Here is a 24,742-nt window from a genome sequence, read left to right as displayed (position 1 = left end):
TAATGAAAACAAAAGCTTATTTAGGTGTTGCACCTCCAACCACCAGTGTGTTTTCGTTACTAGAATTGACGTTTTTTCAATAAAAAAAAAAACAAGTTTGGTCATTGAACTCTGTTGTTGTGTTCTTTTAAAACAAAAGATGTAAATTAGTTATGGCAACTGTAGTTGTTTTTTCTAAACTTAAAGGGGTACTCCGCTGCCCTGCTTTGGAAGCTCCGTTCCCCAGCGTCCAGAAGTTTATTGTTCCAAACGCTGCGTGCGGGCTTCCGTGTTCAGGGCCGCCCCTCGTGACATCACGCCCGAGCCCTCAACAAAAGTCTATGGGAAGGGGGCACGACGCCACGAGGGGCGGCCCTGAACACGGAAGCCCGCACGCAGTGTTCGGAGCAATAAACTTCCAGATGCTGGGGAGCGGAGCTTCCGAAGTAGGGCAGTGGAGTACCCCTTTAAACCTCAGTATTCAGATTTTATTGCTGAGCTGGCACTACGGGCTCAATGGCGTGCATTACGGTTTGGGCACTTGGGCTCAATAAGGTTCGCCATCACTGTAATATAGCCTATTGGAAGTCTAATCCTATGCATTCATATTCTTATGTGTTTTAACATGTTTGAATGGGTATTTATTGGATGTATAATTCTATTCTAAGTTTATTCTAATAATTTTATTTTGCATGCAATTATCTTTTATGTTCTATATGATAGATAATCATGGATCTTATATATTTGTTATGTGTCATCTCCTTGATCACATAGCTCTATGAACTTGATCACATAGCTCTATGAATGTTACTATTGCTCCACGTATATCCACATTCCATAGAGACTATGATTTGATAATCATCTACTGTTCCCTCCCGTTCAGATAACTTATACTTATAACTTATACATCCATACTGACTCTTGTTTATGATCTTATGCGCTATATTTGCTACTATCCCCATGCATTTTACCCCTTCATTATGGTACCTGACTACTTTATACATTGGACCTCTAATATTTTGGTTTCCCACAGCCTGACGCATGTAAACTGCTTCCCCCCCCCCCCCCCCCCCATTGGTAGACAATAATAGCTTTCCAACTGCTGCAGGTACGCTCTCAGGCGCCCAGCTCAGCGCTCCTAGAGTGAGATCGCAGCCGTCTCTCTCACATTTGCCCAGCCACAACAAGTGACCATGGCACCTAGCAACGCGTCCATACCAACCACAGCAGGAATCAATTTTGTGAAGCTACGGCGCTGCCGAGCGCTTCTGAGTAACACAAGGTATGCGTTTCCATGAACTGAGTTTTATTGTATATGTGTTTTTATGTAATTATTTTACCTCACATCTGTTATCTTTGCCATGTACTATGGCATACTATGACCTCTGACCACTGGGCCACTCCCACATCCCTTCTGGCACCAGTTCACACTGTATTTAAAATGTGTTGTAAACAGTTTATTGTTATGCTGATATGAGAAAGAGGGTGTCACCCTCGAAACGTGTCATCTACACTGTTTTGTTATTTTTGTTACAATAAAAGTGATCCTGCCTGGATCTTTTACAAAGAACCTTCTGACTAATGTTTCGAGTTGGCAGCGCATGGAACCTAAGGTCTATTTTTCCTACCTTCTCTAGATAATCCACTGTCAGACTGAGGTACAGTGACCCCCCGACTTATGATGGCCTCGACATATGATCATTTCAACATATGATGGCCTCTCAGAGCCCATCGTATGTTGAAGGCAGCATCGACATATGATGCTGCTGTGTGTCGGGGCCATCGTACAAACAGCTATCTGACAGCGCTGATAACTTCAGCAACTGACAGATAGTTGTTTAATGTGCCCCGTGTGCCCCGTTCTGCCTCCTGTTACTCACATGCTGTCCTGCTAACTCACGCAGGCTTCCACTGTGAGCTCCGTGTAAGCCCCATCCCCCCAGTGCAGCCATAGCCAATAGCCTGTAGCATCTTACTGCAGGCATCCAATGAGCTGCTGGCTGCCCTCCCCTTCCTTTCCTATAGAGCTGTAGTCGGCAGGATCGTAATGGAGGACATTCTGTCCCCCCTGAAGGTATTTGAAGAACTGTACAGTACTGTATGCGATGTCACACATCACATACAATACATATACACACTATACACCCCATACATCAATGTTTCCCTATCAGAGTGCCTCCAGCTGTTGCAAAACTATAACTCCCAGCATGCCCAGACAGTCAATGGCTGTACATGCATGCTGGGAGTTGTAGTTGTGCAACAGCTGGAGGCACCCTGGTTTGTTAAACACTCCCCATACACTCCACATACAATGGTCATCCCAGAACCAATTAGCAGTTTCCCATAGAGATATGTATTCAACATACAATGGTTCCGAGGCCCCAGAACCAATTACCATTTTTACATAGACATATGTACTCGACATATGATGGTTTCAACATATGATGGTTCTCCTGGAACCAATTAATATCATGTTGAGGGATCACTGTACTACAATGGTGATTTCAGAGAAATCGAATTATAAAAAGATAATTTTCACATTAGAATTAAGAACAAGTTGACTACTGCCATTGTCTGTGATTTAGAAGAAGCAGACCGTACAAAAGACAGGGATATAAAGGATAAAAAAAACTTACAAAAACTTTAGGGGAAACTAAATAAATAGGAACGGACATTACATCAAGACTATACTGATCTGGGAGAAATGTATACAAAGCATGTTCTCTGTCCGCTCCATGCCACGTGACTGAGACCAACTTCCATTGCACATCTATGGCCCTGTCTCAGTCGCACACTCAAAGAGTTAGGAGTCTTTCACACTGCAGTTAGTACACGGCAGTGTGACTGCCGTCGGGGGAGCCCGGGGAAATAGCGGGAGAAAAATTACTGCATGTGCCATCTTTTCTCCCGCTAGTCCCATTAAAAAAAGAGCAGCGCACGGTGGCCCCCATAATAGTAAATGGGAGCTGCCGGGACCCATTGTTGCCCGTTGCTCCCCGTCACAGGAAACGGCCGTTAAAGTCACCAAAAAACAAACAAACAACATAAAGGCCGTTCTCGACTGGGAGCAATGGCAGTGTGAAATGGGCCTTTGAAATGCTTGAGTCAAAAACCGTATGGTTAAAACCGGATGGAACCATACGCACATACTCCCATGTAAAAAAAAAATGTATACGTTTCAATACGCTTTTTCACCCAGACCAAAAACCGTGGTAGGCTACGGTTTTGGGTACCGGAAAAAAACTGTCAAAACCGTACAAGATGCAAAACAGACACAACTGGTTTCTTACAGTGTTCAAACTGAAAACGTATACGGGAACTGTATTGCAAAAACGTGGTGTGAACCCAGCCTTAGCCCCACTAGCAAAAAATGGACAACAAACAAATACATAAACCTTGAACCACTGAGCACGACAAATTGGGCACATACCTTTAACAACATAACTACATGTGATCTATGCTGCAATTTTTACAGTTATTTCCGATGCCTCAAGTTTGTAATGAATAAGATTTTAAGTACCATAATAATTTTTTCACTTATCAGATGAGTGGGTAATTCCAAGGGCTGGCTTTCAAAAACTACTTTCTGAAATACCGATTAAACAAATATTCATAAAGGTTTCTCCTTCATTATTTAGATTTTACCATTTACAGCCTCTATTTAGTTAATTTCACACAGGCAAAAACCACTGATAACAAAAAAATAATTCGACATCAGAGTAAACCCTGCTGTGTGGAGTTTAGTACTAATTTTGATGTGGCATAAATTTACATAAATTCCACAAAGAACTGCACTGACATTTCACTTACTTTTTCCACGCTTTTATTTTTATTTTAAACCCACACAGCAGTTTTAACATACCTGCTTGAAATTGATGGAAGAGTTTTCTTTAGATAGAACTGTGCAGCCTTTTTACTTAGTTTTTGACTTGCTAATAATCCCTTATAATAGATCAACTGACAATAACCAATCCTGGTTGTAAATTTGTGAATTTTTTTTTTCTACCTAAGGCTAGCTATATTATTATTTAACTGTTAGAGAAGATAAGCGGGAAAAGTAGCAGTCAAGTTAGGGCCCTGTAACACAAGGAAGTTATCGGTCGCAGAGGCCGATATTGCCCTGTGTAATAGGACCACCTGACAAATTAAAAGTGCTTATTTATCAGTTAATCCCATTGTTTTTGCAGGGTAAAGGGAATCTGACAGCAGCATCACTTGCACTAACCTGGATATACAGGTAATCACACTTCGGATGCCTCAACAACAGTCACAAGCGCTATCTTCCTGCTGCGACTTGGTAGCTATGTGTGTCCGCTCATACCAGTGGATTTCCCGCTGTAGACCCAGTGTCTGCTCGTCTCAGATGCCCAGGTGAAATCAGCCGCTACAAGCAGACACACAGAGCTACTTGGCTGCAGCTGGAAGCTAGCTCTTGCTACCTCCATCAGGGCATTTGCAATATGAAATACACTGCAGATGTGGTATGTATGACCCTACCCTTATAGTGCAGGTGATTCAAAAGCAGTTTCCCTTAACCACTTAGGGCCCACGGGCATACAGGTATGCCCTCACTCCCTGGTACTTAAGGACCAAGGGCGTACCAGAACGCACGTGGGAATTTCGGTCCCCGCCGCGGTGAACGGACCGGGATGACTGCTGATATCTATCAACAGGTATTCCATGCCAATGCCCAGGGGGTCCCGAGATCCCCCCATGTCGGTGATCGCCGCAAATCGCCGGTGAATTCCCACCGGCGATTTGCGGCCATTCCGGGTCATACGGGTCTCCGGTGACCCGGAAAATAGTGCAAGAACAATGGACCCCCCCACATGTGACCCCATTTTGGAAACTACACCCCTCATGTAATGTAATAAGGGGTACAGTGAGCATTTACGCCCCACAGGTGTCTGACAGATTTTTGGAACAGTGGTCCATGAAAATGAAAAATTTAATTTTTCATTCGCACAGCCCACTGTTCCAAAGATCTGTGAAACGCCAGTGGGGTGTAAATGCTCACTGCACCCCTTATTAAATTCTGTGAGGGGTGTAGTTTCCAAAATGGGGTCACATGTGGGGGGGCCCACTGTTCTGGCACCACGGGGAGCTTTGTAAAAGCACATGGCCCCTGACTTCCATTCCCCTGACTCTCTCCAAAAGCTCAATGGTGCTCCTCCTCTTCTGAGCATTGTAGTGCGCCAGCAGAGCATACTCAGAAGAAATGGGGTTACAAATTTTGGGGGGCATTTTCTCCTATTACCCCTCGTAAAAATGTAAAATTTGGGTAAAAAAAATGTATTTTAGTGAAAAAAGTTTTCATTTACACATCCGACTTTAGTAATACTACTCAATCTGAGGCTCCAGAGTATTTCCTAACACCTGCAAACTCTTTTTTTAGAAGGCATTACAGGTAGAACTTTAAGATTTATATGAGTAGCTCTTCAATAATTGAGAAGATTATAAAATGTTAGAACAAAACCAACAAGACAATACACACAAACCTATTGCAGATTTATAAATGGACTTAAAAGCATTTCTAGTTATTTATCCGCAAGGAAATTTTAGTCCTCTTTCACTGCTCAGTTTGCAACTGAAAGAAAGGATTAACAATAAATACTGTTTATAGACTGAAGTTTAATACTAGTGTTTTTGGTTAATTGATCTGTACATTTAAATGCTACTTCAAGCAATATGTATTGTAAGTTTGGCTGCCTAGCACAAGCTGCTAGACAGCAATGCTTCTCTTCCAGCCACATTTCCTTTTGCAAGTTGCAAGGGTTGTTCTAATACAATGTCAGCATACAAAACTTTGAATTCCAGCAATTTGTCCGCCTTACCTTTTGCAAACTAGAAGAATTTAGTTGTGTTTTGTCTATAATTTTTACAGCAACCTAAAAAAAAAAACATACAAAAAAAAGTTAAAACCATTAAGCCTCCCAAAAATAGGCCTGTTGATAAATTAAAGAGGTATTGTAGGATTTAAAAAATGTACACATGTTGCTAGGGGGGCTGCTGTATATATATATATATATATATATATATATATATATATCCAACAAAAAAATTCTTGCAGCACTACCTTATATCCAATGCCCGATGCCAGCACTCCAGACCTTACCATAGTCCAAATAAGAATAGGAAAACAATAGTGCGGCACTCCAAAAATTCTAAAAGGTGAATTTATTGTCTCACTACATAGCAGCAACGATTCAGTTCCTCACTGGAACCTTCTTCAAGCCTATATATAAAATACTTACTCTAGTCAATCCCTTCTCCATACTTTTATTGAGATGACACATCGGAGCAAGACTTGCCAAATCACTGGCTGCAGTGGTCTCCAGTCTCTGCCAGTGATTGGCCAAGTTGCAGGCAGGCCCTGACTGGCCATTGGGCCCACCTGGCATTTGCTTGGGGGGCCAGGCCATCCATAGGTCTGTCTACTTTCTACCAACGCCAGACATTTTATGAATTTTTTTTAAACATCTGGGGCTCCAGCTACTCTGTCAGCCTATGCACTGCAGGGGACCTTACTTGGGGCTTCACAAGTCTAACCGGCAAGGGAAGGGACACTGCAACTTTTAGAGTAGCAGTGGCTGCTGGTTGCAAATGTGCCGTGCCTGACGTGCCCCTGCCCCCAGCTGCTGCGCTCCTATCAGGATCCTCACAATCCTTACTCACTGCCACCTGCCTGCAGACTTCCAAACCCGTGCCGACAGTGCAGCACAGATCTAAAAGGTATCAAAGTTCCTAAGGCACACAAGGAGGGGCCCATAGAAAGAGGATGAGAAAGGGTCTAGAGGATTTAGGAGTCTGTTGAAGACAAAGGGAGGATGAGTGCCAGAAGCAGGAGGGGACAGAGGGATCTAGGGAGGAAACATAGGGGTAGGGGAGGGGACAGATGGATCTGGGGAGGGAACATAGGAGTCTGGGGAGGGGACAGAAGGATCTGGAAATGGAACATAGGGGTCATAGGGGACAAAGACATCTGGAGGAGGAGAACAAAGGGATCTGGGGGGGACAGGGGAGTTTGGAAGATTTAGGGGTCTGGGGGAACAGAGGAGTCTATGGAGGGAACACGGGTCTGGGGAGGGAACAGAGATCTGGGGAAAAAACAGAGGGGTCTGGGGAGGAGGACAGAGAGGTCTGGGGGCAGGAGTGTGAAGGATTTAGGGGTATGGGGAACAGATTAATCTGGAGGAAGAGGGGTCTGGAGGGGACAGAGGGGTCTGGAGGAGGACAGAGGTGTCTGGGGGATGATCTAGAAGTCTGGGTGGGACAGAGGTGCCTTGAGCAGGAGGGGACAGAGGGGTCTGGTGGGACAGAGGTGCCTGAAGCAGGAGGTGACAGAGGCTGTATTGGACTGAGCAGAGGCTGTATTTTAAAATTTATACTGACAATAGATATCGCTTTTTAAGTGGTTATAAATAATTTCTAGTTTAGGGCGTGCCCCTTGATGGGGGGGAGGGTGTAACCCCTAAAGATTGTTGGTTAACTAAAAATGATTATTGTCTTCATACAGAGAATGTGTAACCGAAGAAGACTTTCCTCAAGGGCTCAAATAAAATAATTTTTAGATGGGGGGGGGGGGGGGTTAATTTTTCACTAAAAGAGCAACTAAAACAACAACCTACAGGTGTGGAAAACCACACGACAAAATTGTGAATATAACCCAGTTAGAAGTAACTTGTGACAAGTGTAATCATATATAAAAGTAATTTTATTGAAATAGTTTAAAAAAATACATATATATATATATATATATATATATATATATATATATATATATGAAACCACAGAATCAATTCATAAAAGGTAGTATAAGAATAAAAATACATATATAAAAAAAGAATAAAATATAAAGGTAGATACTGGGGTGAGAAAAGCTGTATGCATATAGAATAGGTGGAAAGATAAAAAATTGCTTAAAGAGTCACAGTGCTGATAGTGAGCTGCAATTCATACATATAAATAAATTAATATATACAGGATTTGCATGGACAAGGCAAGGGAAGAGGGGGGGAGGGGCATCGTGAAAACAAAAAATATGTGATAAAATAATAAGAATTATTAATTAATAACCAAAGCAAAAACAAATAAAGCACAGCACTCAAGTGAGTTAAAAAAAGGTGCAAAAAATACAGTGCAGGTGAAATAGGCAAGGACATAAACATGCAACCCAAAAGGGGAAAAAATATATATATATACTGCCTGGGTCACGCAATATGGTGCTCATAATGAGCAATAACAAACAGCAGGCAGATAGCAGCAATGGTATGGATAGCAGTAACTAGATAGCAGCAAAATTGAGTAGTGACTAGCAGCAGAAAATGATATACATAGAAAGAACGTTTGGTATAGGCTGGCACAGGACTCACCCCAGTCCACCTCCACAACTCCGACGCGTTTGCTGTGCTTTATTTGTTTTTGCTTTGGTTATTAATTAATAATTCTTATTATTTTATCACATATTTTTTGTTTTCACTGGCCACTGTGTGGTATTTAATCCCCACACGCATTGCACATTTTTCTTGTGCACATCCTTCACGACGCCCCTCCCCCCTCTTCCCTTGTCTTGTCCATGCAAACCCTGTATATATTAAATTTATTTATATGTATGAATTGCAGCTCACTATCAGCACTGTGACTCTCTAAGCTATTTTTTATCTTTCCACCTATTCTATTGGCATACAGGTTTTCTCACCCCCGTATCCACCTTTATATTTTATTCTTTTTTATATATGTATTTTTATTCTTATACTACCTTTTATGAATTGATTCTGTGGTTTCATATATATATATATATATATATATATATATATATATATACACACACACACACATATTTTTTAAACTATATATTTCAATAAAATTACTTTTATATATGATTACACTTGTCACAAGTTACTTCTAACTGGGGTATATTCACAATTTTGTCATGTGGTTTTCCACACCTGTAGGTTTTTGTTCATACAGAGGATATACAGAGTTTATAAAGTGAGGAACCAATGATGTCCAGGCTTCAAACTTTGCAGAAGTACGATGTAGCTGAAAGAAGTCCAGGCATCTGGTCGGTTCACTTTCTGCCCATAAATGGTTTTGGAATCGGACTGAAAATCGTGATCTGCTGTGGTTTTCAGTCTGGTTCAACAACCAGATACAGTCAGAAAATTAGTGGACCGCCAACTGATCGAGATGTTAACCCGTATTGTGTATTCTCCTGACTGTCCCATCACTGATGTAGTCACTGCAGTGATAATGAGTGACCCTGAAATACAACAACACCAAATCTCCCATAGAGTAACCAGGGCATTATTATATTCAAAAACATCAATTCCCTTCCGGGAATAACATACCCCATGGAATGATAAACCAAATACATATATGGATATGACCCTCACTTTTGCTTTGTGATTTTAAACACACAATTTACTTTATTGGTTTCATTTGCACTTTTGGAGATTTCAATAGTAACAATAAAAGTTAAGTTTTAATAAATATAGAGTATAACTAGTAAAGGGAACTAGTCCCTGAGGGGCGAAAGCCCGAAAGGGAATTGATGTTTTTGAATGAGTGAACCTGTACCCCTATCTGTGGCTTTCCAGCTGTTACAAAACTACAACTCCCATAATGTCTGAGACTCATCAGGCATGATGGGAGTTGTAGCTTTTGAACAGCTAGAGAGCCACTTGAACTGAGGGGATCAGTGGGTGTCCTAGCAGTGAGATCCCACCCCAAAAAAAAATTTGGCTGCATAGTCTAAAATATCTGGGCCTACTTTTAGTCCCTGTCCGGCCCTGGCGGCAGGTCCTTCTCTGACTTTTTGTCTCGGACTGGGATAGGTATGTATTGTTAAGTTTTTTTTGTTGTTGTTGTCTTTTCTAGCAGCCCCAAGCAACATATGAAAAAATACCCTTTTAAAGGAATAGAGATTCAGCATTTAGTAAGCACATACTACAATAATAATAATATAAAATGGGTTTTCTATCTCATTAACTTATCCCCTTTCCATAGGGGATATTAAACAGATCGGTGGTAGTCTGACCACTGGGATTCCCGCTGATCTCGAGAACGGGGACAAAATTGTCACAATAATAAATGGTGCAAGCCAATGCCAACGTGGTCACCCCTCCATTCATTTTCTATTGGACTGATGAGCATTTGAGATTTCAGCTCTCTGAAACTGTTTGGGGGCCTCAAACAATGAATGCCTCGCAGGAGCGGTTCACACCATTTATTTCAGGAAAATTATGTCCCCATTCTCAGGATCTGCAGGGGTCCCAATGGACAGGCTCTCACTGACCTGCTTTCTATCCCCTATCCTGTGAGATAAGATGGTAAAACCCCTAATATATTTATTTATATAGCCCCAACATATTTCACAGAGCAATATAATCATGAATATGTTTTTTGTGACCTCAGGGTCTGCACGTTTGCCTGTGAAAGTGCTGAGGATTTTTAAGTCTTCTGAAAAAAAAATGAACGATAGCTAGGGGGCAGGAGAGGTTAAAAAAAAAAATAAATAAATAAATAAACATAAAATGGGAAAGAAAAAATGATAACAGGGAGCACCCCTTGTGAGGACCGCTAGGATGCAGTAAGGAGGTAGAAATATTGGGCTCCTTACCCTTGGGTGTTGCGCTCAGAGCACAACACCTACAGTAGCATTGGAAAAATCAAGATCCGGGCAGCCGCCACAAGGAAGTGCCGGAAATGACATTCGTCAGTCCGGTGTGGTAATGGAAATTGGAAGGAATATGCCAGACGAAGATCCTAATTCAGGATCGAAATGTGTTGCTAAATATAACAAAATGTTTACTACATCTCCTGGAGCAAGTGCCTTCATCTAGGGAAGCAAGTTTTTCATATTCCTTCCTATTTCTATAAATAAATAAACAACAATAGCCCTTAGAGGACACACAATGTACATGTACATCGCTGTGCCCAGGTACTTATTTCAAAATGACGTACATTTAAGTTGTGGGGTTCCATAATCACAGCATTTCCCTATATGGTGATTAAGAATCGTCCGAATGCTGTTATCAGCAGCCGAGAACTCATGAATAATGGCGGACATCAGCAATCCCATTGATACCTGCCATTAACCATTTAGATGCCATGATCAATACTGATCACAACATCTTAAGTATATGCGGGGCTCGGAGGACCGGTGAGGAAAGATGGCCGCCAGAGTTCTCGTTACCACCTCCCGGCCGTGACCTGTGATCTTCTCCGTTGGTCTGCTTTCTGGCAGACCAGGGAAAGTAGAACACAAGTAAGGCTGGGTTCACACTACGTTTTTCAACTAAGGTTCCCGCATACGTTTTCTATCAAAAACCGTATGGGGGAAAAAAACGGATGGAACAGTATGGGGAAAAAGTAAACCGTATGGGTTTTTAAACAGTATACTGTTTTTAAAAGTGCATACTGTTCCGTCCGTTTTTGTAGAAAAAAAACCCATACGTTTTTGAAAATTTTGTCCATTTTTAATGGGAGGGGTCTTGGGTGGGGACTTTAGGATTCAAATGCGCATGTGCAAAGTAAAAACGTATACGTTTTCCCGTATGGAACCGTATACATGTGCGTTTCCCATTGACGTCCATGTTAAAAAAAAACGTATGCAGTTGCAGTACGGTTTTTAAACCGGAGTCAAAACCGTGGTTGACCACGATTTTGTCTCCGGTTTAAAAACCGTACTGCAACCGCATACGTTTTTTTAACATGGACGTCAATGGGAAACGCACATTTATACGGTTCCATACGGGAAAAACGTATACGTTTTTACTTTGCACATGCGCATTTGAATCCTAAAGTCCCCACCCAAGACCCCTCCCATTAAAAATGGACAAAATTTTCAAAAACGTATGGGTTTTTTTTCTACAAAAACGGACGGAACAGTATGCACTTTTAAAAACAGTATACTGTTTAAAAACCCATACGGTTTACTTTTTCCCATACTGTTCCATCCGTTTTTTTTCCCCATACGGTTTTTGATAGAAAACGTATGCGGGAACCTTAGTTGAAAAACGTAGTGTGAACCCAGCCTAACACTGATGAGTGCTATGCCTACACAAATTACCCTCTTTACCCATTTTACAAACAACAAAATGTAAAACAAATAAACAAACATCTGTTATTATCGTGTGCGGAAATGTCCAAATTATTAACATAAAATGTTAATGATCCTATGTGGTGAGCATGGTAAAAGTAAAAACAAATAGCAAAATTTAAGATTACTCAAAAAACAAGAGACCAAAAAGTCACACACATGAAAATTGGTACCGTTTAAAACTACAGATTATGGTGCAAAAAATTAGCCCTCATTCAATCCTGTACATAGAAAAAAAAAAGTTACATGGAGCCAGCAAGACCTTTTAAACATCCTTTTTTTTTTAACCACTTAACGACGCAAGACAACGCATATATTTACGCCGGCTCCAGCGATATAACGCGGGTTCACGGGACCCCGCGTCATATCCGGTCGGTCTCGGCAACCATCAATGGACAGGAACAGCGGCTAATACTGGACATCACCGATCGCGGTGATGCCCGGTATTAACCCTTCAGTGACGTGAAAATGAAACCTTCCCGGCAGTTCAGTCGGGCTGATCGGGACCACTGCGGTAAAACTGTGGTGTCCCGATCAGCTGTACGGACACGAGGAGGGTCCCTATCTTTCTCCTTGCAGTCCGATCCCCGAATGACTGCTCCGTACCCGAGATCCAGGCAGGAGCAGTCCAGCGGCGATAACACTGATCAATGCTATGCTATGGCATAGCAGTGATCGGTGTAGGAAATCTGTGTGTGCAATGTTATAGTCCCCTATGAAAATAAAGTGTTAATAAATGTGATTAACCCCTTCCCTAATAAAAGTTTTTATCACCCCCCTATTCCCATACAAAAAAATGAGCTCTCAAACATCCCTGTATGCCAAAGAAAAAAAGTTATACGGGTCAGAAGAGGACATTTTCCAGAAGTAAGACAAAATCATACTTATATAGGTAAGTAGGGTATCATTTTAATCATATGGACCTACAAAATAAAGAGAAGGTATAATTTTAACTGAAAAATGCACTGTGTAGAAACGGAAGCCCGCAAAAGTTACAAAATGGTGTTTAAAAAAAATGTTGTCGCACAATGACTTTATTTTAGTTTCGCAGTAGATTTTTGGGTAAAATGACTGATGTCTTTACAAAGTAGAATTGGTGGCGCAAAAAATAAAGCCATCACATGAGTCTGTAGGTGCAAAATTGAAAGGGTTATGATTTTTAAAAGGTGAAGAGGAAAAAACGAAAGTGCAAAAACGGAAAAACCCTGTGTCCTTAAGGGGTTAAACAAAAAAAAAGTTTGATTTCTTTTTTTTTTTTTAAACAGTACAATAAAGCATGTAAACATGGGTATTTGTTTTTATTCGTACTGACCCACAGAATAAAGATAACCTGTCAGCAACCTCCCCCTCCTCCAAATTAGCAAAATAGCTGTATTCAATTTACCACCACAAATAATATTTTTTTTGTTAAGTCCTACATAATTTTTTTAAATTTAAAGTGTGATTACAAAGTACAGTTGGTCACACGAAAAACTTGCCATGATGTGGTCTGTAGATGGAAAACGAAAGTTAGTCCGGTTTCACACGGCAGAAATTCTGCACTGAATTCTGCATGGAAAGTCTTCATTAATGAATAGCCAATTCGTTTCAACGAAGTCCCTGCAGCAGAAATTCTGCTGAGTGAATGGGACAGCAAAATCCCATTGGATTGTTTTGGCTATAAATTCATGCAGAATTCCATACAGAATTCAGTGCAGAAATCGTGCCGTCTGAAAAAGGCCTTAGGGCTCGTTCACACAAGTGGATTTTCTGCTGCAGATCAGCTGCAGATTTGCTTCAGCAGATTTTAGGCCACATTCACATGGCATAAAATCTGCATGAATTCTGCACCCACATTGGTTCTGTGCAGAGTTCCACAGTTTTCTCTCTTTTGTGGAAACGGCGGATAATTTGTGCGTGAAGAGTTTACGTGATTCCGCATCTCAGTAAAAAGATAGACTTTATTTAATAGAACACAAAAAATGTGTGCGGATCCTGCGCGGAATCTGCATGCATTCTGTGTGAATTCCGCACAAATCCTGCAGAAATCAAGCCCCAGTAACTTCAATAGCATTCGGCAGCCAAAGTCCAGAAAAATATCAGACTTATCTTTTTCTGGAGAGCATAATGCAGAATTTGAGCAGCGGAATTCTGCATGCAGAAATTCTGCTGTGTAAATGACATTGCGGAATCCCATTAAAGTTAATGGGCAATAAATTCATGCGGAATTCCACGAAGAAAACACATGCAGAATTCCGCACAGAATTTCCGTTGTGTAAACGGAAAGGGTAACTTACGTCCTAATGCACTGATACTTTGCACATCAGGACGTACATTTATGTCCTGTAAAAGAAAGGAGCGCAGGAGCTGTGCTCTCTTCATGAATGGCGGGTCTGGCTACTATCAGCAGCTGGTATGAGCTGATGCCCAAGAAGAACCCTTTAGATGCCGTAAATACTGATCACAGCATCTGCAAATTTCAGAGGTTTTATACAGTTTACAATCTCAGGAATCCAGTAAGCCAATTTGGCTGCCGGAGGTCCATTCACCAACCTCCAGAAGCTATTCTCTGGTCTGCCAGAGGTAGATCACCGCTTATACTGATCAGTGCTATGCCTATGTGGTGGCAGGGTGTGTGGTGCAGGGCAGATGTTGTTACCCTAGAGGCAGATGGCAGTAACCCCTTGTATTCATGACGCCAGGGCGTGGTTTAGCCTATAACCACCCGAAGGTATACAACTGGATCAGGGCTAGGCACGGGGGCAATAAAGACTCCGACGCCACGTTACGGACGACGGTAGCTTTACTGAGGGGAGACAGTTGGTAAAGTCTATACAGTTCAGCCAGGGCCCAAGGAGGTGACCTGTGATGCAGAGACCGTAAGGGCTTGCTGGGACTTGTAGTAGGACTGGACAATTTAATGCAGAACATGCTGACTTGACAGATGACAGGGACTGACTTGACTTGACTCATAAAGCTGTGACTTTAGCTTACTTGACTTGATGGTGGCTGCAGGACTTGACTTTGAGGTCTCCAACACTCTGGACACACACATTAGGCATGACTGCACTGGACCTCAGCTAAGCAGTAGAGCAGAGCTCAAAGAGAGAGCAGCTCCAGGGCTTATATGGGGGAGACTAGCAGGGAGCCCATAGGTCACTCTAGGGATCACCTGGTCACTAGTACCTCCTGGGTAACAATTTACACTTTACATTGTAAAACATATTTACAATGGGGAAACAAGTGCAGGGGGCCATGGGGATACTGAAGGAGGCTTCCTGACAGGACAGCAGGAGCACGGGGTAACACTTCCCGTACTAGGCCACCACAAACGAGCACAGATCTGATGGCAGGTAAGAGACTTCCCTCATTCCTGAGAGCTGATCAGACCCCACGAGTTTGCTGCAGGTGGCCTGATTAGCCACCCTGAGCTGCTGGGACGTCTTTTCCGGGTCTTTTAGATACCAAAATGAACTTTCATTGCAATGTCTAAAGGGTTAATTTCACAAATCCACCCAATAGGTGATGTCTGTCATTAGGCATTGAAAAATTTTATGAAAAATTTGAAAATTTAGCATTTTACTAACTTTGAAGCTCTCTGCTTGTAAGGAAAATAGACATTCCAAATAAATTATATATCGATCCACATTTAAAATGTCTACTTTATGTTTGCATCATAAAGTTGACATGTTTATACTTTTGGAAGACATCAGCAGCAATTTTCCAATTTTTCACAAAATTTTCAAAATCGGAATTTTTCAGGGACCAGTTCAGTTTTAAGTGGATTTGAAGGGCCTTCATATTATAAATACCCCACAAATTACCCAATTATAAAAACTGCACCCCTCAAAGTATCCAAAATGACATTCAGTAAGTGAAGGAGAAATTCAAAATCTTCATTTTTTACACTTGCATGTTCTTGTAGACCCAGTTTTTGAATTTTTAAAAGTGGTAATAGGAGAAAAAGCCCCCAAAATTTGTAACCCAATTTCTCTCAAGTAAGGAAATGCCTCATATGTGTATGTCAAGTGTTCGGCGGGCGCAGTAGAGGGCTCAGAAGGGAAGGAGCAACAATGGGATTTTGGAAAGTGAATTTTGTTGAAATGGTTTTTGTGGGGCATGTCACATTTAGAAAGCCCCTATGGTGCCAGAACAGCAGAAATCCCCACATGGCATACCATTTTGGAAACTACACCCCTCAAGGCACGTAACAAGGGGTCCAGTAAGCCTTAACACCCCACAGATGTTTGACGACTTTTCGCTAAAATCTGATGTGTAAATGAAAAAAAACATTTTCCCTAAAGTGCAGTTTTTTCACCAAATTTGCCATTTTTACAAAGGGTAATGGAAGAATATGCCCCCCCAAAATTTGTAACCCCATCTCTTCTGAGTATGAAAATACCCCATGTTAGGACGTAAAATGCTCTGCAGGCGAACTACAATGCTCAGAAAAGACGGAGCGCCATTGAGCTTTTGGGAAGAGAATTCTTTTGGAATGGTAGTCAAGGGCCATGTGCGTTTACAAAGCCCAACGTGGTGCCAAAACAGTGGACCCCCCACATGTGACCATTTTGGAAACTACACCCCTCACAGAATTTAATAAGAGGTGCAGTGAGTATTTATACCCCACTGGCGTTTGACAGATCTTTGACAGATTTTTGAAACAGTGGTCCGTGAAAATGAAAAATTAAATTTTTCATTTGCACAGCCCACTGTTCCAGACACCTGTGGGGCGTAAATGCTCACTGCAACCCTTAATACATTACATGAGGGGTGTAGTTTCCAAAATGGGGTCACATGTGGGGGGGGTCCATTGTTCTGGCACTATTGGGGCTTTGTAAACGTACGTGAACTTCAATTCTGGACAAATTTTCTCTTCAAAATTCCAATGGCGCTCCTTCTCTTCTGAGCATTGTAGTTCGCCCACAGAGCACTTTACATCCACATATGGGGTATTTTCTTACTCAGAAGAAATGGGGTTACAAATTTTGTGGAGCTTTTATCCTATTTTCCCTTGTGAAAATGAAAAATTTAGGGTAATACCAGCATTTTAGTGAAATTATTATTTTTTTTTTCATTTTCCCATCCAAATTTAATGAAAATTCGTCAAACACCTGTGGGGTGTTAAGGCTCACTATACCCCTTGTCATGTTCCGTGAGGGGTGTAGTTTCCAAATTGGGGTCACATGTGGGTATTTATGTTTTTGCGTTTATGTCAGAACTGCTGTAATATCAGCCACCCCTGTGCAAATCACCAATTTAGGCCTCAAATGTACATGGTGCGCTCTCACTCCTGAGCTTTGTTGTGAGCCCGCAGAGCATTTTATGCCCACATATGGGGTATTTCCGTACTCAGGAGAAATTGCGTTACACATTTTGGGGGTCTTTTTTTTCCTTTTACTGCTTGCGAAAATAAAAAGTATGGGGCAACTCCAGCATGTTAGTGTAAATTTTTTATATTTTTTGACACTAACAGGCTGGTGTAGCCCCCAACTTTTCCTTTTCATAAGGGGTAAAAGGAGAAAAAGTCCCCCAGAATTTGTAGTGCAATATCTGCCGAGTACGGAAATACCCCATATGTGGCCCTAAACTGTTTCCTTGAAATACTACAGGGCTTCGAAATGAGAGAGCTCCATGCGCATTTGAGGACTAAATTAGGGATTACATAGGGGTGGACATAGGGATATTCTACACCAGAGATTCCCAAACAGGGTGACTCCAGCTGTTGCTAAACTCCCAGCATGCCTGGACAGTCAGTGACTGTCCTGAAATGCTGGGAGGAGTTGTTTTGCAGTAGATGGAGGCTCAGTTTTGGAAACAATGCCGTACAATATGTTTTTAATTTTTATTGGGAGGGGACAATTTAAGGGGGTGTTTTACCCTTTATTATGTGTTAGTGTAGTGTAGTGTTTTTAGGGTACATTCACACTTACGGTGAGTTTCCCGCTAGGAGTTTGCGCTGCGGTGAAAAATTTGCCGCAGCCCAAACTTGAAGCAGGAAACTTACTGTAAACCTGCCTGTGTGCAAACCTCCAACTGTTTCAAAACTACAACTCCCAGCATGTACTGACAGACCGTGCATGCTGGGAGTTGGTTTTCCAACCAGTGTGCCTCCAGCTGTTGCAAAAGTACTTCAGTTAGGTTCTGTTACGTAACTCAGTATTTTCCGACCAATGTGCCTCCAACTGTTGCAAAGATACAACTCCCAGCATGTACTGACAGACCGTGCATGCTGGGAGTTGTACGTTTGTAACAGCTGGAGGCACACTGTTGAAAAACCTTCAGTTAGGTTCTGTTACCTAACTCAGTATTCTCCAACCAGTGTGCCTCCAGCTGTTGCAAAACTACAACTCCCAGCATGTACTATATACAGGTTATAGACCACTGCACAGTGATCTCCAAACTGTGACCCTCCAGATGTTGCAAAACTACAAATCCCAGCATGCCCAGACAGCAAACAGGTGTTTGGGCATGCTAGGAGTTGTAGCTTTGCAAGATCTGGAGGGATACAGTTTAGAGACCACTGTATAGTGGTCTCAGACTGTAGCCCTCCAGATGTTGCTAGGCAACATAACGGCTTCCGTAGGATCCAGGGAGCTGTCCTTTTCTGCCACACGTCATCGCCACCTGCCGATCACCGTCGCCCGCTGCCTCCAGATGGGTAAGTGGACTTCGGTGCCTGGTCCCTGTCGGTTTCCCCGTCCTGCCCCGCCTATTGTGGGTGGGCAAGATGGGGAAAATGAAAGTTAACCCCCCCAACCCCGATCTGCTATTGGTCGTCGCTTCTGAGGACCAATAGCAGGGATAGGAGAGGTGGCACCCCTGCCACCTCACTCCTATCCCTTCAGGGGGATTGTAGGTGTCTTAGACAACCGCAATCCCCCTTATATTCTGGGGTCACCATCCCGTATGACCGGGAATAGTCGCAAATCGCAAGTGTGAATTAACTTGCGATTTGCGCCGATCGCCGACATGGGGGGGTCTGATGACCTCCCTGGGCATTTGCACGGGGTGCCTGCTGATCAATATCAGCAGTCACCCTGGTTCGGTCCCCACCCGGCGCACGGTGGGAACCGAAATCCCCACGGGCGTATGCATAAGACCTTCGTTCTTAAGTACCAGGACGCAAGGGCGTATGCATAAGCCCTTCATCCCCAACAGGTTAACTTGAGTAAGACAAAATCCTACTGGGAAAATGTCTTTTGGACAGATGAGACCAAGATAGAGCTTTTTGGTAAAACACATCATTCTACTGTTTACCGAAAAAGGAATGAGGCCTATAAAGAAAAGAACACACCTCCTACAGTGAAATATGGTGGAGGTTCAATGATGTGTTTTTTTTTTTTTTTCTGCTGCCTCTGCCACTGGGTGCCTTGAATGTGTGCCATTTTGTGTATAATCTAAGTAGGCCACAATTCTGGAGTTTCATCTCTACAAAAAGTGCCAGCCTGAGAGAATGTTTGTTATCTCTTTAGATATTTATGGCTGTTTAGATAAGCGGGGCAGTTACATTCTCTAGACATTCACACATCAGTGTTAGAGAATCATCCATTGTATTTTTATCTTTCCAATAAATTTGGATGTCTAGTTGGTGATTCTATGTCTATGAGAATCCAGGTTTTAATTACTTACATGTCAAAAATAATCCCTGAATTTATAATGAATTGTTCCATCCGTCAAGTGTGGAATGTGGGTTTAAGATCAGTTATTAACAGTTAACCCTTAATGGTAATGATGCTAAGTGCTTATGCAATAGCACACCCTAGCGTATGAGTAGTTGACATTACATCCACAGGAACCGCATTATGGGTGATATGCTCAATGCATTCTGGGTATTATAGTGATGTCATATTCATTCATTCATGTCATACATTCATTGGAGAATTCCAATTTAGGAGGGTGTGTCTAATTCAAAAGTCTGGTAAACCAGATGTAAGGGAGACTGTGGATTGGACTGTAGGCTGTAGAGAACACATAAAGACACAGGAAAGAGGTCCAACCAGGTGGGAAAGCCATGTGAGATCCCAGCAGACGGACTGATCACACGGTACCAGACCAATGGCTATCCATGACGATGAGATGGATCGTTCAGTGTTCCTCAGAGCAGAAGCGAGGTTTTTACATAGACTAGGTAAGAGACACAAAAATGGTATTCCATTTAATTAAGACAAATTGGGATAATATGGATGGAATTATACCATTTAGATTGGCAAATAAATTAATAAAATAAAATAATTAAGTATCTCCATATTGAGATTATAGTTTTAGGATATCGTGAGACTTCATTCTAACCGCAGAAGAATCAAGGCTCATAATTTATCAAAGCATTAAATAATTGCTTAGACATTGATATACTTAGAATTCCTACTCGCCAAACTAAGTGTTATATTTCCCACACAGGAAACTTGCTTCAAATTCTTCCTCCTAAAATATAGTCTAGCGAGATCATAAAACTCTGCTATTTGTCTTAATGTCTTACCAAGATCATGTATAGAAAATAGTCCAGAATGGGGTGGAAGTATATCATAGTTCTTCCATGTTTATATATCCTTAGATGGATTTGCTCATTCTTGGATTTGTAGTTGGTTAGAAGGGGGCAGGAAGTGTATTTAGCATTCCATATTGATATGTCTATGATTAGATATTGTCCATCTTAATATCATGAGGTTCCTCTGGACAGAGTGATATGTAACCTTTTTCTTATATGATATTCCTATATATACACACAAGAGAAAAAGGAGTCATTTCACCAATTCATATAAATAATATATTTCTTTATTAAGTAGCATAAAAACAAGAGAGGAAACAATCCCCAAGGGGAGAAGAAACAAGTGGCAAAAAACAAAAAGGTGTCACTCCGAGCCCCTCCAGTGACCCTTATAACAATATACAATTATGAAATATTGCTGTCCCCAGTAAAGTGCATATGCATAAATCAAGTAACAGGATACCTATATGTGCAATGATGCAAAACAGTACTAAAGTGCAACAGTATTACATAGTAAAAGATAGCACTATCCAGTGTCCCATAAGAAAAGTCAAAAACAGCACCACAAGGTATATATGCAAGATTAGGGGGTATACATACAGGAAATATCCCAAGTAGGGAGGAGGAGATCGGAGCGACACCACTCCAACGCTGGCGTTTCGGCAGGAAAGCCTTTAACGAGGAGTGGTGTGCATCCAGTGGGGGTTACCTTTTATGTAGGCATCCACCAATAAACTGCCAGATCCATATAATTATAATTTATCTCAACTGTGTGGCGAAATGTCGGCGCGCGCGCCTCTGGATGCGGGATAACCGCCAGCTTCCGGGTGCCGCGTCACAGACCCGGTCACATGACCGGGTCACCTGACGCCACACACACGCAGCCGTGGTCTGTGACCGGGTCTGTGACGCGGCACCCGGAAGCTGGCGGTTATCCCGCATCCAAAGGCGCGCGCGCCGACATTTCGCCACACAGGTGAGATAAATTATAATTATATGGATCTGGCAGTTTATTGGTGGATGCCTACATAAAAGGTAACCCCCACTGGATGCACACCACTCCTCGTCAAAGGCTTTCCTGCCGAAATGCCAGCGTTGGAGTGGTGTCGCTCCGATCTCCTCCTCCCTACTTGGGATATTTCCTGTATGTATACCCCCTAATCTTGCATATATACCTTGTGGTGCTGTTTTTGACTTTTCTTATGGGACACTGGATAGTGCTATCTTTTACTATGTAATACTGTTGCACTTTAGTACTGTTTTGCATCATTACACATATAGGTATCCTGTTACTTGATTTATGCATATGCACTTTACTGGGGACAGCAATATTTCATAATTGTATATTGTTATAAGGGTCACTGGAGGGGCTCGGAGTGACACCTTTTTGTTTTTTGCCACTTGTTTCTTCTACCCTTGGGGATTGTTTCCTCTCTTGTTTTTATGCTACTTAATAAAGAAATATATTATTTATATGAATTGGTGAAATGACTCCTTTTTCTCTTGTGTGTATATACAGTGTGGTTTTTGGGAGATCATAGAGCACATAATATATTTGGGTCAGTTCTATTGATTATTTCACTTAATGGTGGTTATCCACTAACGTTATTATTAGACCCACAATCGAATACAGGTTTTTGGTATGATATTCCTAACCTTGTAGCTTTTGTTTTATTATAAACAAGTTACTCATTACTCACATGTATTGTTCTACTATATGTAATCAATTAACAAGCTTATAATGTTTACTAATATATCTAATTGATATTTATTTGCATATATCACTGTGTTTGTTACTCATTTATGTTTCTAATCTTATAACCAATAAATCTGCATACTTTATAATACTTGTGTATTATTGTATATTGCAAAACTTCATCCTTAAGTGTTAATGTCATCCCGTCATAAAAATAACTTTATCCTCAGTTGATATCTGAGGAAATAGGTCGGACTCAGATGTGAATTGTATTGATTGGCTTTGTCTGCAATTCACGAGGTCATAATTTTGATACTTTTCACAATTTTTAATTCTTCGTAATTAGAGGCACACAGAGGTACTTGACACTGGCCAGGAAGGGATGTTTTCCATGTAGGGGGTGCGTTAACTGTGACCTGATGCATAAGGGTTACGTGTTCACGCATCCAACCACTGGGAAAACATACCCAATAAAACTCTATATTACATGCGACACAGCACATGCGGTTTATGTTCTGTGGAGCCCATATGGTCCCCTCTATGTGGAAGAGACCACATGGGACTTAAAAACATGACTCAATCAACACCGCTATTCGATCATGAAGAAGAAGATGGACCTTCCTGTATCAAATAATTTTACAGAAAAGGGACATAATGAGCACGATTTACGTTTCATGATTTTGGACCACATTCCAATATTGAAGCAAGGAGGCGATAGACAGGCAGTTCTTAAAAGGCGTGAACTTAAATGGATTTTTATACTTAATACCCTGAAACTATATGGATTAAATGTAGAATTTAAAACCTCCACCAGGATATTAATTAGTGTTTGAGGAATGTATCAACAGGACCTGACACTGTACTTGCATTGGTATAATACTGCACATTCAATACGAGTAACACTAACTATATATATTTTTCTGTTTGTATTTCAGATTTCTTTAGGAGACGTCCAACAACACTCACTGCATATATTTAAAATCTCTGTTGCTTATATGTTATGTGTTTTATTTAATAAACAATAGTCCTATATATATGACATCATATGGACATTGATTATCACTGGGTCTATTGATTATATTCGATACCTGGCACATCAGATAGAGGAATTAAGATCCTTGCTGTTCTTTTTTTGTCTACAGCTAGCAGCACATGGTTGTGGACTGTATGACTGTGTAGTTCCCATAGGCTGGCAGGTTGGTCCAGCCTCTTGAGAGAGGAGGGTCTGACAGCCTTTGCATTGGGAAGAATACATGATAATGGAGGCTGACAGGTGGGACTTGTCATCTAAGGGTGGGGAGTCTCACTGTCTGTGCCCCTATTAATGACAAGTGTGACCCATGTTCTTTGTATATGATATGGGGTTTACATTTAAAAAACAATATGTGTGCTGATTGCAATATGTTAATGTATGCTTTAATGCTGCTAGCAATGATAATTATTTTCGTAAAAGAAATTGGTTGCTTGTGGTTACAGCAACTCCAGCAAGGCTTTCCAATCTCAAAGATGGCGCCAGTGAGCCCTCAGTGCTGAGTACGCAGGCGCAATATAGGCCTGATACTCTGCAGCATGAGAAGTCATGTGGGCACGCAATAGATGCATAACACGTGACGGTACGTATTAGCCATTTGGCTAAAGACTCAGAGACTATCTATTGCATTATGGGGGATGCTGCTAGCGAAGCGTGCATGCACATTCACAATGTTGTGATGCCATAATGGCGGAATAGATATAGAGAGCATTGGGTAAGTGTTTGGAAATGTCTCCACCCCTTAATTATGTAAGAAGTTTACACAGATGTGTCTTACAATTTTCAGCAGTATTTGATTTTAATGTTTTAACCTATATTGAGCACTTTATTACTTGAATCATGCTGCACTATAATGGAATATGCTGCTCTCTGTACACTATATGCACTTTTTGTATGTAATTTTATTATGATATTTTATTATTATTCACATGATTATATAATTGATGCACTTTGGTACCGGTTTATTGGTACCCCTATTTATATGTGTGAAATCTTTGTGAATGTGCACTGCTTGAAAAAGACTAGGAGAGCCTAGTCGAAACATTGCGTGCTGTGAAAACACTTTTTCCTATGGAATAAACCACTAAATATTTTTTCCCTTCTCTCTATTTTTCAGCTATATCTGGAGCTGGGATAGTAACTATAAAAAAGCTGTATATTGGTGTTGTGTCTATGAATTGTTTACTATGAGGGGGTTATTGAATAACTTGGGAACAGATGGAGCTGCGTTTTTATTACCTGTGCTGCTTTCTTCATTGGCTTTACTGATCCAAGTTATTTTGCAATGTGGGGATGTGTTTGGTATGATATATATGTGCTTTTATGTGATTTGGTATGGTGGGCATAGATCTCCCCAAACTGGGGATTCTGGGGTGAATGTCTGCAAATTTTACTCATTCTGCACAGTCTTGTGCTCATTTGTCTTACGTCTGTATCCTCTATTGAATCTTAAGTGACATACCTCAA

At 41.4% G+C, this 24,742-nt stretch overlaps 1 protein-coding gene and 1 long non-coding RNA gene across 12 annotated transcripts in view; one reads left to right on the top strand and one right to left on the bottom strand.

Annotated features, from left to right (window-relative positions):
• Positions 1 to 24,742, bottom strand: part of MARK2 (microtubule affinity regulating kinase 2) — a 729,699-nt gene that overhangs the window by 369,992 nt on the left and 334,965 nt on the right. For 10 of the 11 annotated variants that reach the window (XM_056527186.1, XM_056527185.1, XM_056527187.1 and 7 more), the window contains exon 3: positions 5,814 to 5,867. The exons of the other annotated variant lie outside the window; for it this stretch is intronic. In XM_056527186.1, coding sequence (XP_056383161.1) covers positions 5,814 to 5,867 — 54 coding nt within the window. The remainder of the gene's footprint in view (positions 1 to 5,813; positions 5,868 to 24,742) is intronic. 11 annotated transcript variants of the gene reach the window in all.
• Positions 1,094 to 23,277, top strand: LOC130277023 (uncharacterized). Its single transcript, XR_008845339.1, has 3 exons — positions 1,094 to 1,261; positions 4,167 to 4,216; positions 23,181 to 23,277. It is a non-coding gene; the product is annotated as an uncharacterized LOC130277023 (long non-coding RNA).

Source organism: Hyla sarda, chromosome 6 (genome assembly GCF_029499605.1).
Source record: "Hyla sarda isolate aHylSar1 chromosome 6, aHylSar1.hap1, whole genome shotgun sequence".
Lineage (NCBI taxonomy): Eukaryota > Metazoa > Chordata > Amphibia > Anura > Hylidae > Hyla > Hyla sarda.
Note: the sequence above shows the minus strand (reverse complement) of the source record. Positions and strands in the feature narration are given on the sequence as shown.